This window comes from Apis dorsata, unplaced genomic scaffold (genome assembly GCF_000469605.1).
Source record: "Apis dorsata unplaced genomic scaffold, Apis dorsata 1.3 scaffold_168, whole genome shotgun sequence".
In the NCBI taxonomy this organism is placed as follows: domain Eukaryota; kingdom Metazoa; phylum Arthropoda; class Insecta; order Hymenoptera; family Apidae; genus Apis; species Apis dorsata.
Window position 1 is genome coordinate 137083 of NW_006263456.1, and position 12548 is coordinate 149630.

A 12548-nucleotide genomic window follows, 5' to 3' on the forward strand; every position below is an offset into this window, starting at 1 on the left:
ATAACCGCTGCTCAAAGCACCGATGTCGGCCGTGTCTTCGCATATTTGCCATAGCCCCGTGTAAAGTAGTTTCAATATTACGGTGTTGGCACGCATTCGAGTGTGTTCCATGCGATAATTTCAACGGCACACGTTACTCACGACACTGTCTTTATCCCGTAACATGTGACATTTATTATGCCACATCGTGGATTCCTTCGTCAGTGTGTCAAACAGGTATTCGCGTGGCGGACTGCAATGCAGACTGTTACGGTATCATCGTATCCTTTCAATGCAAAACTTTACGAATCGGGCCGTTGGATGGAAAACGTTGCAATTAACGTGGATTCGCCGTGATCGTTCGAGGTTTCGAAATAGAAGAGTGACACGACACGGCCGAGTTTACGCGATCGATCATTTCGGGAATGAAATTTACTTATTCATAGAATTTCAAGTTTCCTGGATATGTATTAAGAGTTTGAAGGAAATTTTAGGAAAATGAAAGGATATTTTTTTCTCGTCCAAAATTCTTTGCAATTTTTGAAAATTTTTCGTTAATGGAATAAAATAATAATTCATATTTTTAATATACTTTTTAAATAGAGATTCTTCGTTGGATTGTATTTCTTTATAATTATTTGAACTACTAAATGAGATTTCATATGAAAGAATTAATTCTAAAATTATTACTATCTTTGCTTATTTATAATTAATTAATAAGTTTATCAAAACAAAATTATAAAATTATTTTTTATAGTATTTGATTGAATTTTAAAATAAATCTCAATAGTAGAAGAAATATAAATTTCCAAAGTTAACAAATTATACATTCATGCTTCTAGTACAAAGAAGACGATATTGTACACATCTTAGAAATTTCTTAACCAAAATTTATGCATTACATCTAAGATATACTCGCTCCCTGAATCGGAATTTCTAAAAAAAAGATTCAGTGAGAATAATCTTATTCAGCGGACGAAGACATTTCTAATAAGCAAATCACATTACTGTATTATATGAATCTATCTCAAAATCAATTATTCTAAACTTATTTTCGGTTTCTTTTCTGTACGCGTCATGTCTAACCTAAAATCTTCATCGAATTATTTTTCAAAACTTTAAAAGGATATAACAGAAATGCAATACTTCCGAGAATGGTTCCGATCGGTTGTCACGTCGCAAGTTAAACGGCTTCCTTCTCTTCCGTTTAACCATCATCGTTTTAGGATAGCGATCAAATTCGACGAAGTAACGGGCTTCTCCAAGGAGCATCGTTCCCTACTACACGTATACTAATGTATATTACACACTGTACAGTGTACAGTTGTCCGGATACGTGTTTACGTTACGAAACGCGTTCTCGCATTGCCGCGCAACCGTAAGAGCGTGACGAAAACCGAGCTACGTGGGTGACGGTCTGTCGTCCTCTCGCTCCTAAACAATCTCCATCGGCGACGGTTCTGCCTTTCACGCAAAATCGATATGTACGTGCAATCGTGTCCTTTGAAACATTCGTAGAAAAATTGAGTAGGAAGCCATAAGACGTACCATTGAAAATATAATGAAAATATGAAATGTGAAGATAACCTTAACCTTAACCAGATCCGTGCTTTACATATGTAAAAGAAAAGTGCTGCTAGCGCCTCTTATGGATTTTTTTCAAGATATAACTAAAAATATAATTAAATAATTAAATATTCAAAATATAATACTTCATAATCATGAGAAAGACTTATTAGAATTGATATATAGAAAAAGGAAAAATTACTTGCCAAATAAAATGTGCACTTAACTTCTTTCCACTAACCATTCTTAATTTTCTTTCCTTCTCCGAAAGTCTCCGATTATCCGATGGATCTCGATTCATCTTGGTCTTAATGGAACTTGGTCTGAAATTGAAATCTCGCTATATATCAAAGATGCGGTAAAAAATGCTAAAAATAAAAAAAGATGTCCATTTAACGAGGTTATACAAAGTAATATCGAAGTAGTTCAAGGCAACATATATAATAGAGAGAATAGAATTATCTTTCAAAGATGGAGGCAAAGTTTGTCGATTTGTCTATAAAAAAATAATTTAGTGAGTTGTAAGTTAAGTTTGAAGACTCTAATAGCTATCAAATCGATTCTGTATATAAATAACTTTAATATACGTGACTTACATTGAATATTATGATATTCAATTCGTTTCTTTCATCTATTTATTCTTCTTCTAAATATATATTTAAGAATTTATAAAATTTTTAAGCTGAAATAAGTATATAATTTTTCTGCGAATTAAATGTAATTTTTTTTAGAAGTAAATATTATTAAAAGAATTAATACTTATTAATGAATTTATTGAGAAGTTTTATTTATTTTGAATAAAAATTTTAATTAATTATATTTTTTATTATGACTTAAAATTAGAATATCATTCTTGATAAACATCTTAAATTATCTCTATAGAATAAACGCAGAGGATCGATATCGTTTTTATTTATAAATAATCTTCGTTTAACGAGAAATTTTACATTAAAATGTTTCTATTGAAATATTCGACTGATGCTTAAATTTACTATATTTTACTCAAATATTCGAAAATCTTTTTACAATTTTTAAAAAATATGATTTTGATAAAGTAATGAGATAAATCTTCTTCTCAATCAGAATATTTAAAATGTCACTTCTATATTTATTATAAATACTTTTGACATTTACATAATTATATTTAGAACACACAAGTAATTTTCCGTAATAAATAAACGATTCAAAAATCGGGTCACATAAATTTCTTTACAAAAGCAAATATATCATAGCACTTGAATCTCGATTATATATCATAGACGTTGTAAATTTCATAAGAAGAAAAAAAAAATGAGAAAAAGAGGTCGCGGTGTTTTGTGTTCTTTGAAAAAAAAATGGGTGAATCGCATAAAAATACACGATGAAGTAGCGACCTCCTTGGCTCCAAATGTGCTATTACGCAAATTCTCTCTCAACAAGTTCTATAACCCTGATGTTCACGATATGTACACACATTGCTTTATTTGTGTTCGAAATGGACGACAATTCAACGATATTCAAGGTTTATGATTTTTTTTTTTTCAATAGAAAATCTCGAAGATCGGTGGGAATACGAAGGATTCCTCATTGTCGAAAATGACTTTACCGATGGTTGTGATTCAATCTTTGGCGCTCGAGAAATGAGTAATGTTTCATAAACAAGACTTAAATATTGGCGATAAATTAAATTGTACGTAGGCGGTTTTGAAATAGCGAGAATATAGTAAAATGTCGATTATCCGACCACATAAAGGAGATAAAACGATTCTGGTAACAGGATTTTCGGGTCATTGATGCGGAAGACCAAACATGGGGAAATTGGATCATATGAAAGTTTGTTTTGGAAATTTAATAGAAGAAAAAAAAAGATATATATAAAATATTATAATTTACAATTATATGGTTATTTTATATTAATAATTTTTTTTTTTATTAGAAATATTTGCTTGAAATTTACTTTTTATCATATGTTTCTAGTAATTTAATAGTATTTTTAGTAGTAATTTTTTTTTTGCCAACTTATGGCAATATAGATTCCTAACTTTTTTAACTTGTTTAACTATATGTCATTAAAATCAATTAGAAAATCTTTAGATATTTCAAACATATATTAAAAATTATATTTCGTACATGTATAATAAATAAATAAAAAAAATAATAAATTATATATACACATATATAAAGCAATTTTATTCCGAATGATTGTTCATAAACTATTATTCTACTTTTTTTATAATAATATTAAAGAAAGAAAAATTGACGAAACAAAAAAAATTGAATTAAATGAATGTGAAAAGAATAAAAATGCAAATGACATTTCCACATTGTTATAAAGAATATAATTCGAGAGACATGGAAAAAGATAGGACAACACAGAATGCACAAGATGCAGTGCATCGTTACTATTCTTATTTAGATCATGGACTAAATATATGTATTTAGATCAGGGACGATATAATATTATACAATTTTGTCCGCATTATGAAATAGAAAAAAATATTTAGATTTTTTATTTTTCTTATTTTATATCAATCGTAAAATCATTATTAATTATAATTTTGATCAAAGAATTTGTTTTAATTATATCAATTAATTGTGCTTAAAATTAAGTACTATTCTTTTTATTTCCATTTATCTTAAAATGCTATCGAATAAAATCTCAAATCTCTTAAAAAATTTCTATCAAAAATGATACTTGAGATATTATTCTTTTTTTAAGAGCGAAACATTGCCATTTTATCGTTCATTGTGAAAAATATATAAGAACAAAAACAGAAAAGATACGAAAATTAACTTTATAACTTTAAATAAAGCTATCTTGTCTTGTACTTCTTGATGATTAAACACACATGAGAACACTCCGTCAAGGTAACCACATTGATCGAATCTCGACATCTATTTTAATAGAGTTGAAACCTTGCGCATTATCTATATCTTAATAATAAAGAAAATTCTATTTAATCAATAAGAATCAGAAGAATCTATTTAATCAAAACGAAAATATTTTAATATTCAGAAAAAATTCCCAAAATATATTAATAAAACTTCAATCTCGTGACTCAAAAAAGTTCGACTAGATATTTTGATATTCTCATACAATTCGAGATCCTGAAATAATCTCGATCCGATTATTACCGAATTTATCCGAATTTCTAATACCGCTCCATACGAACGAGAGATATTCTCGAGAATTACTTCTCATTAGTCGAAAATAAGTTTTACTTTCAACACAGTTTCACAACTAGCAAAAAATGCTCTGTTGAGAGTAACTTTCGAAAATTTCACTCTCAAATATCATCTTCCACAACATTCTAATTCGAAAAAACTTTCACGATCCGAAACAGTACGAGAGTGTTACGATCTCGCCCGATTTTGTCCGATCTCGCCCGAATCCTTCAAACTCTATTCGAACACATGATATTGGGATTATTTCAAAATGATTTTCAAAATGTTCACGTTGGTCGATATTGACCCATTTTTTGATAAGTTTTTGAGATACAAATAGAAATTTTCGATAAAAAAATAGACCTATAAATATTTATCGTGCATCGATATTTTTCTCTTTCGTCGTTGATCTACCCCGATCCATCATTATTTTTACACGAAACTGCTCGCCGTAGAAGATCATCTGTTTATTTATCGTTGGCAATTAAAACGTGTACGAGATCTGGTACATGTCAATTATGTTGGAAGATGTTTTCTGTTCATATCGGTGGTAATAAATTTAATCAAATATACACACAAAAAAAAAAAAGGAAGAAATTACTAATATTTACTAGTGTCGTGAACTATCTTACTATTGAGTTTCGTTAAAAATTATTTAGTTCGTTATCTGATAACGATAGAGAACAAGAGTTATTTAAGTTTTTATCACGTTTTATATCATGTTTTCATTTACTTTTTGCACAATTCATCGTGTTAACGGTAATTGCTACGTATCGTATGATATTTTATGCTTCAGAAAATTAACACATTATTTCATTATACGCTTATGAGAAATTGTTTTATACGTAATGAATTTTTTTTTTTTAAGAAGGATAAAAAAAATTTTATCGATAAAAATTGAACAAAATAATTTCTTTAAACTTTTGGTTTATTTATTAATAAAACCAGGGTTAAAGAAATAGCAATACTCGTTTTCACCCACTTTATCAAATTTATCCAACTTCAGAATTCGAAAGATCGTTGAAAAACAAAACGATTTTCCGCGCGATCGGTATTTCAGTTCTCGTAATTGCGCGGGGCCACGGATCTATATCCCTGTCCCCTATCGCAAACACGGTCGATATATATCCATTCGAAGCAAAAATCAATGGGCATAACGAACAGAGATTAGCGAGCGTGTCGGTCGTTTCTGCAAACGATCCGATCACGATCGGCCGTTGTCCACTAGATGACATTCGTTTTCTATGGAATTTCTCGCGAGAAATAAATGATAGGGGAGCAAATAAAGTTTATCGGGAATGGTATTGAATTATAACTTACTTGGCGCGGAGGATACCGTGATCACGAAGGCGGTTCCTTCTGGGCGAGGCTCTTCCATTGCACTTAGGTAGAGCTGAACCTTGCGAATACTCCTAATGTGGGTATGTCGAGCGCACAATTTTTGGTAGTCGGGACCTGCGTTCGCGCTGTCCCGGATTCACGAAATCGAAATATAAACGTGTTATCCAATTGTTTTTCAACCATGGCTGTCGTTGGACGGTGTGATGAGAATGCGCTCTATCATAAATTTTCTTAACCTTTTTTTCAGTTGTCAATTTTCAACATATATATATATATATATGTTATCATTGAATTGAAATAAATAATTCTTTGTATTCTATTCATTGAAAAGCAGTTGTAAAAAAGAATAAAAGAGACAGCTTTCGCTTGCTTTAATAAAAAAATAATTGTCAATATTGTGTAAAATACGTTACGTTATATTTTTTTATTATCGTATATTTTTATTTATAGATAATAACGATGAAATTACGTTAAAATATATTAAATGGAATAGTATAATAACATAATTATCGATAAATAAAATATCTTTGTATTTAATCGTCTTCCATTTTTCTTTCGTTCTTCCGTGGAAATTATTATTATATATTATTCACGTGGCTCGTTTAACTCGCGAAAATGAACATATATAAATTATTATCTTGGAAGGAATATTTTATGTTTCTATTTAAAACGGCAAATTCTATGTAACAGAGGGGGTTGTATCGATCGCCGGATATGACCCTGGCGGATGTTGAAATATTGTCGGAAAAAGGGGAAAAAAAAGTAAATAAAGAAATCTCTTCGCGAGATCATATTTTAATCTCACTGTGGAATAAAAATTCATACTATTTGGACTTTTAGAACGTACGGTCTTGACCATAATCTCGAATAGCGTAATAAATTAAAAAAGTGCGAAAAATAAAGAAAAATAATACTTTTACGAATAATTCCTTTTTTTAAAATAGATTATTAATGATCAACAATAAGTTTATCGATAATTTTGTTTAACTTTTTTACTCTAATTATTCTTATTTTTGTATGAAAATGTTTTATTGTTGCAAAAAAAATTTTTTTAATGAAATAATTTAATTTTCTTTGAACACTGTTTCAATATATATATCATATTCGTGATTACATATCATTATATCATTTTGATGATTATATCGTATTATTTCGTATTCAAAAAAAAAAAAAAAGTCTCAAACGAGACATTGGGAAGATAATTTTCTAACATTTTTTTTTATCCTGTCTCGTTCTTAAGAACATTTAAATTTGAAACGTGAAGTAATACTGTCCTCGAGAAAAGAGCAATTCTTCATTTTTATTTATGCTCAGACTATAGCGTGTCTCGCATATCTTGCGGTTTTAGCTTTGTGCGTGTAAGTGACATTTCCTGATATTACCAAGAAAAGAACCACAGTCATTTGAAACGGATAATAAATAAACCGCGATCCTTTATTCACTTTATAATTTATTTTTCGAATAAAAATTTTAAAAATCAAGTAAATAATATCTTACAGTACAAGACGTAATTTGAAAAGATGTTTCAAGGTTAATTTCTTTGTTAAAAAAAAATATTATTATTAATTTAATTTATTTTACATTTCTTTAATTTATTCCATTTTTAATTACGTATTTGTTGCAAACAAAATATTGTACACAATTTTCTACTAAACTTGATTGAATTTCGTTATCTTTCATCAAGCTTAATTTTATTCAAGGAAGAAACACCGTTTGCATCGAAATCATCCGATTGTCTTGTCAATCTCCTTATTTACATTAATCACTTAATTTTATTAGAAACCAAAGCCATTTCAGAATGGTGTAATAATTTCTTGAAATAAAAAATCAAGGAAATATTTATAACGTAATTTAAGAGATACATATGTACACTTATATGAAATATTGTAAAAAATGACAAAAAAATTATGATAATAAATTCGAACGAAATTATTTTTATCGAATATCTCTCCTTATCTCTTACTCGTCTTTCTTTTTTGCGATTAATGAAGAACACTATATGGTGATAGTTTCGCATCTCTTGTTAGAGGAAACGCAATGATGCCGGGAAAAACCTTGAAGGACGTGGCACGTCGTCTCGCGTGCCACTTATTTCTTTTTTTTTGGTATGAAGTACTTTCCTCTTGAGGATCGTGGCTTATCCTCCGAGGAAAAGGGTCTAACACAACGATCAGATGAACATAAGCAGACAAAACGACTCAGACTTCGTTAACGAATAAGTTAGTATCTCATTTCAGAGTTAAATTATTTTTCACATGAGATTCTTGAGAAGGTGGAAACTACTCATGACACGAATAATTGAAATTAGATTGATAAATATTAGAAAACATTTGATTCAAAGTTTTATCTTTAATATTCTGACTTTAAGGTTCTTCAAGTATTTATTATATAATTGTTATTGGTGATAAATAATATTGAGATGTTTCAAAATTTCAAGATTTAGAAATTTATTTAAATACTCTTTTTTTTCCAATAATACATGTGAACATACGCATCATTCTCCAAGAATAACATATTGTTAGTTATTTTGCAAAGTGAGAAATAAAATTAATATCATTTTCAAAAAGAATGACCATATTAGACATCATTCATTTTTTTACACACAATGATATCAATCTTCAAAATAAAGATCAAAATTTATCTAGTAAAATTCAAAATAATAATATTTCCAGTAGACAGTATTGAAAACATTATATTTCAATAATATAAATTTATTACGAACAATGACACATAGTTCAATTATTAATTAATAAATTCATCCAATTTATAAATAAATATAACTTAATGTATCTTTCAAACAAAAAAAAATATTTTTCATATTGGATAATTTATTCCATTTATAATGGAATAAATTAAGAACCATAACTAAAACATACACAAGGAGGCAAAGTAGTATTTGAGATTGGTGTGGTATTAATAGGTGTGTTTGAAGAGGATCCTCCTGTGCTGTTTGAGGATGGCACTCCTGTACTAGAGCTAGATGATCCTCCTGTGCTGCTTGAGGATGGCAGTCCTGTACTAGAGCTAGACGATCCGCCTGTGCTACCTGAACTTGGTTGTTCTGTACTAGAGCTAGATGATCCTCCTGTGCTCCTTGAGGATGGCAGTCCTGTACTAGAGCTAGACGATCCGCCTGTGCTACCTGAACTTGGTTGTTCTGTACTAGAGCTAGATGATCCTCCTGTGCTCCTTGAGGATGGCAGTCCTGTACTAGAGCTAGACGATCCGCCTGTGCTACCTGAACTTGGTTGTTCTGTACTAGAGCTAGATGATCCTCCTGTGCTCCTTGAGGATGGCAGTCCTGTACTAGAGCTAGACGATCCGCCTGTGCTACCTGAACTTGGTTGTTCTGTACTAGAGCTAGATGATCCTCCTGTGCTCCTTGAGGATGGCAGTCCTGTACTAGAGCTAGACGATCCGCCTGTGCTACCTGAACTTGGTTGTTCTGTACTAGAGCTAGATGATCCTCCTGTGCTCCTTGAGGATGGCAGTCCTGTACTAGAGCTAGACGATCCGCCTGTGCTACCTGAACTTGGTTGTTCTGTACTAGAGCTAGATGATCCTCCTGTGCTCCTTGAGGATGGCAGTCCTGTACTAGAGCTAGACGATCCGCCTGTGCTACCTGAACTTGGTTGTTCTGTACTAGAGCTAGATGATCCTCCTGTGCTCCTTGAGGATGGCAGTCCTGTACTAGAGCTAGACGATCCGCCTGTGCTACCTGAACTTGGTTGTTCTGTACTAGAGCTAGATGATCCTCCTGTGCTCCTTGAGGATGGCAGTCCTGTACTAGAGCTAGATGATCCTCCTGTGCTGCTTGAGGATGGCAGTCCTGTACTAGAGCTAGATGATCCTCCTGTACTGCTTGAGGATGGCAATCCTGTACTAGAACTAGATGGTCTTTCTGTGCTACGTGAACTTGGTTGTTCTGTACTTGAGCTAGCTGATCCTCCTGTGCTGCTTGAGAATGGCAGTCCTGTACTAGAGCTCGACGATCCTCCTGTGCTACTTGAGCTTGGCTGTCCTGTACTAGAACTAGATGAGCCTCCTGTGCTGCTTGAGGATGGCTGTCCTGTACTAGAGCTAGACGCCCCTCCTGCGCTACCTGAACTTGGTTGCTCTGTACTAGAACTAGACGCTCCTCCTGTCCTACCGGAACTTGGTTGTTCTGTACTTGAGCTAGCTGATCCTCCTGTGCTGCTTGAGAATGGCAGTCCTGTACTAGAGCTCGACGATCCTCCTGTGCTACTTGAGCTTGGCTGTCCTGTACTAGAACTAGATGAGCCTCCTGTGCTGCTTGAGGATGGCTGTCCTGTACTAGAGCTAGACGCCCCTCCTGCGCTACCTGAACTTGGTTGCTCTGTACTAGAACTAGACGCTCCTCCTGTCCTACCGGAACTTGGTTGTTCTGTACTTGAGCTAGCTGATCCTCCTGTGCTGCTTGAGAATGGCAGTCCTGTACTAGAGCTCGACGATCCTCCTGTGCTACTTGAGCTTGGCTGTCCTGTACTAGAACTAGATGAGCCTCCTGTGCTGCTTGAGGATGGCTGTCCTGTACTAGAGCTAGACGCCCCTCCTGCGCTACCTGAACTTGGTTGTTCTGTACTAGAGCTAGATGATCCTCCTGTGCTACTTGAACTTGGTTGTTCTGAACTAGAGCTAGACGATCCTCCTGTGCTGCTTGATTGCGCTGTACTCGAACTGTTTGGTTGTTCTGTGCTACTTGAATCAGATTGTTGTGTACTAGAGCTAGACGATCCTCCTGTGCTGCTTGAGGATGGCTGTCCTGTACTAGAACTAGATGACCCTCCTGTGCTATCTGAAGTGGACTGTGTATTAGAGCTAGACGATTCTTCCGTACTACTCGAAATTGATTGCTCTGTGCTGGTAAATTGTTCTGTGCTAGGTTTGCTTGTCGATGTAATCACAGGTTTTGTGATAGTCGTTGGTTGCAATGTACTTGTGGAAGAACTCGGGGTACTTGTGTATAGATTTTTATAACATTCTTTAATTTGATTTCTTAATGCAGTAATTTGTTTTGAAACATTTTTTACTTCGTCTATGTTGCAATTATTTAATGATATTTTCAGTTTTATAATAAGAGTAATAATATAATCATTTTCTTTCGTAGCTTCTAAAATATCCACAAGTGAATATTGTACTGCCTTATTCAGTGCCTATAATTATCATATAAAATAGAAATAATATTTATATTAATATTGATTTTCATATTTGATCTTATATTACTATTTTAAATATATTACTATTTTAAATATTTATTGCTTTTTACAATTATAAAATTTTAAATTTGTATATAATTTACATTATATTTATTTTATTAATAATAATATATTTTATTTTCATTGATCGTTAATTTATGATTTTTATAATGTCAATATATTATTGACAATATTCAATGTGTTTATATATTTTATGTAATTTATGTATTTTCTTATATTTCATATATTCTGCCACATTGAGGAATTGTTTGTATAGATTAATGAAAACAACAAAAAAAATTTATACAAATATATCCTCTATTTAACCTTTTATACGTTTTATTAAACGTATTATACGTTTTACTAAACGTATTATACGTTTTACTAAACGTATTTCTTATTTAATACACTTTTTTTGCTTATGTTATTTAAAAGATTTTTAAAATGACTCTCTTTCGAACAAATTTGAAAATGTTTTATCAATTATCAATGAATATTTTATATATAAATATATTTATATTGGATTACAAATGAAATTAATTAAATTATTTTTATTTTTCAATTAAGAATAATAATTCAATTAAAAATTATCCTAATATATAATGTTCACTATAATTCTAAAACAAGATTAAATGGAACATGTGTTTATATGAACTTTTTTTATTATTTTCACGTATAACTTCATTCCTCGAAGTAGATGCGATAGGATACTTTATGTACATATTATATATAATAATTGTTTTGCTTTTCATGGGAATTTATATATATAGAATTTTTCTTAAACTATTTTTTATTATATATTTTATAAATATCATTATATGATTTGATGTACTTACGTCATTTAAGCAATTCATGATTTCAAGTGGAAATTCGTTTATTTTTGTACACTTTGCCGCGTTCATACTAATATTATTGAGATCATTCAATAAGTTTCCAGATTTCACATCTATTTCAGCCGAAAGATGTATCGCTTCATTCAACTTCCTTGAAGTACAATTATTAGTCAAATCTACGAATTCATCGAATAAATGATCCAATTTTTTTTCTTGTGCATCGCAGTCATTACTGCCTTTTATTAGTTTCTTTATATTATTTAATTCAAAACCCATCTATTAAATAATAAATAAGAAATCATTTCAAAAAAACATATCGACACGTTCATTATATTAATTTATACATAAATTTTTTGCAAATTGATTTAGAGCACAATTCTTTTTTTCTTTTAATTAATTTAACAAAATTTTTTTAATTTATTCTTTCACTACCATATATATATATATATATATATATATATATATATAT

At 31.1% G+C, this 12548-nt stretch overlaps 1 protein-coding gene, 1 long non-coding RNA gene and 1 other non-coding gene across 7 annotated transcripts in view; 2 read left to right on the forward strand and 1 right to left on the reverse strand.

Moving 5' to 3' along the window:
• The window catches only part of LOC116185385, a 26066-nt gene that overhangs the window by 6667 nt on the left and 6851 nt on the right, over positions 1 to 12548 (forward strand). The window lies entirely within an intron of this gene.
• LOC116185386 lies at positions 6002 to 6165 on the forward strand. Its single transcript, XR_004150227.1, has one exon. It is a non-coding gene; the product is annotated as a U1 spliceosomal RNA (small nuclear RNA).
• Positions 8730 to 12352, reverse strand: LOC102676956 (uncharacterized protein DDB_G0271670). Of its 5 annotated transcripts, none has more exons than XM_031509655.1 (5): positions 12083 to 12352; positions 10619 to 11204; positions 10501 to 10521; positions 9881 to 9918; positions 8730 to 9787 (listed from the first exon to the last, which is right to left on the reverse strand). In XM_031509655.1, the coding sequence occupies exons 1-5, from the start codon at positions 12146 to 12148 to the stop codon at positions 8795 to 8797; spliced, it is 1704 nt and encodes a 567-aa protein (XP_031365515.1). In that variant the 5' UTR covers positions 12149 to 12352; the 3' UTR covers positions 8730 to 8794. The 5 variants fall into 5 exon arrangements, with proteins under 5 accessions (XP_031365515.1, XP_031365514.1, XP_031365516.1 ...); XM_031509657.1 differs by lacking the exon at positions 10501 to 10521 and adding an exon at positions 10372 to 10398 and having other exon boundaries at positions 8822 to 9787; positions 9881 to 9981; positions 10693 to 11204; XM_031509654.1 differs by lacking the exon at positions 10501 to 10521 and having other exon boundaries at positions 9881 to 9960; positions 10634 to 11204.

Excerpts from the sequence above, each read along its gene's own strand:
- LOC102676956 (XM_031509654.1), bottom strand. The coding sequence starts at position 12,148 with ATGAACGCGGCAAAGTGTACAAAAATAAACGAATTTCCACTTGAAATC. Across the intron at positions 9,961-10,633 it reads AGGAGGATCATCTAGCTCTA|TACAGAACAACCAAGTTCAC; the intron begins GTACAGAACAAC and ends AGCTAGCTCAAG. Across the intron at positions 9,788-9,880 it reads ATCCTCAAGCAGTACAGGAG|GAGGATCATCTAGCTCTAGT; the intron begins GATCATCTAGCT and ends CAAGGAGCACAG.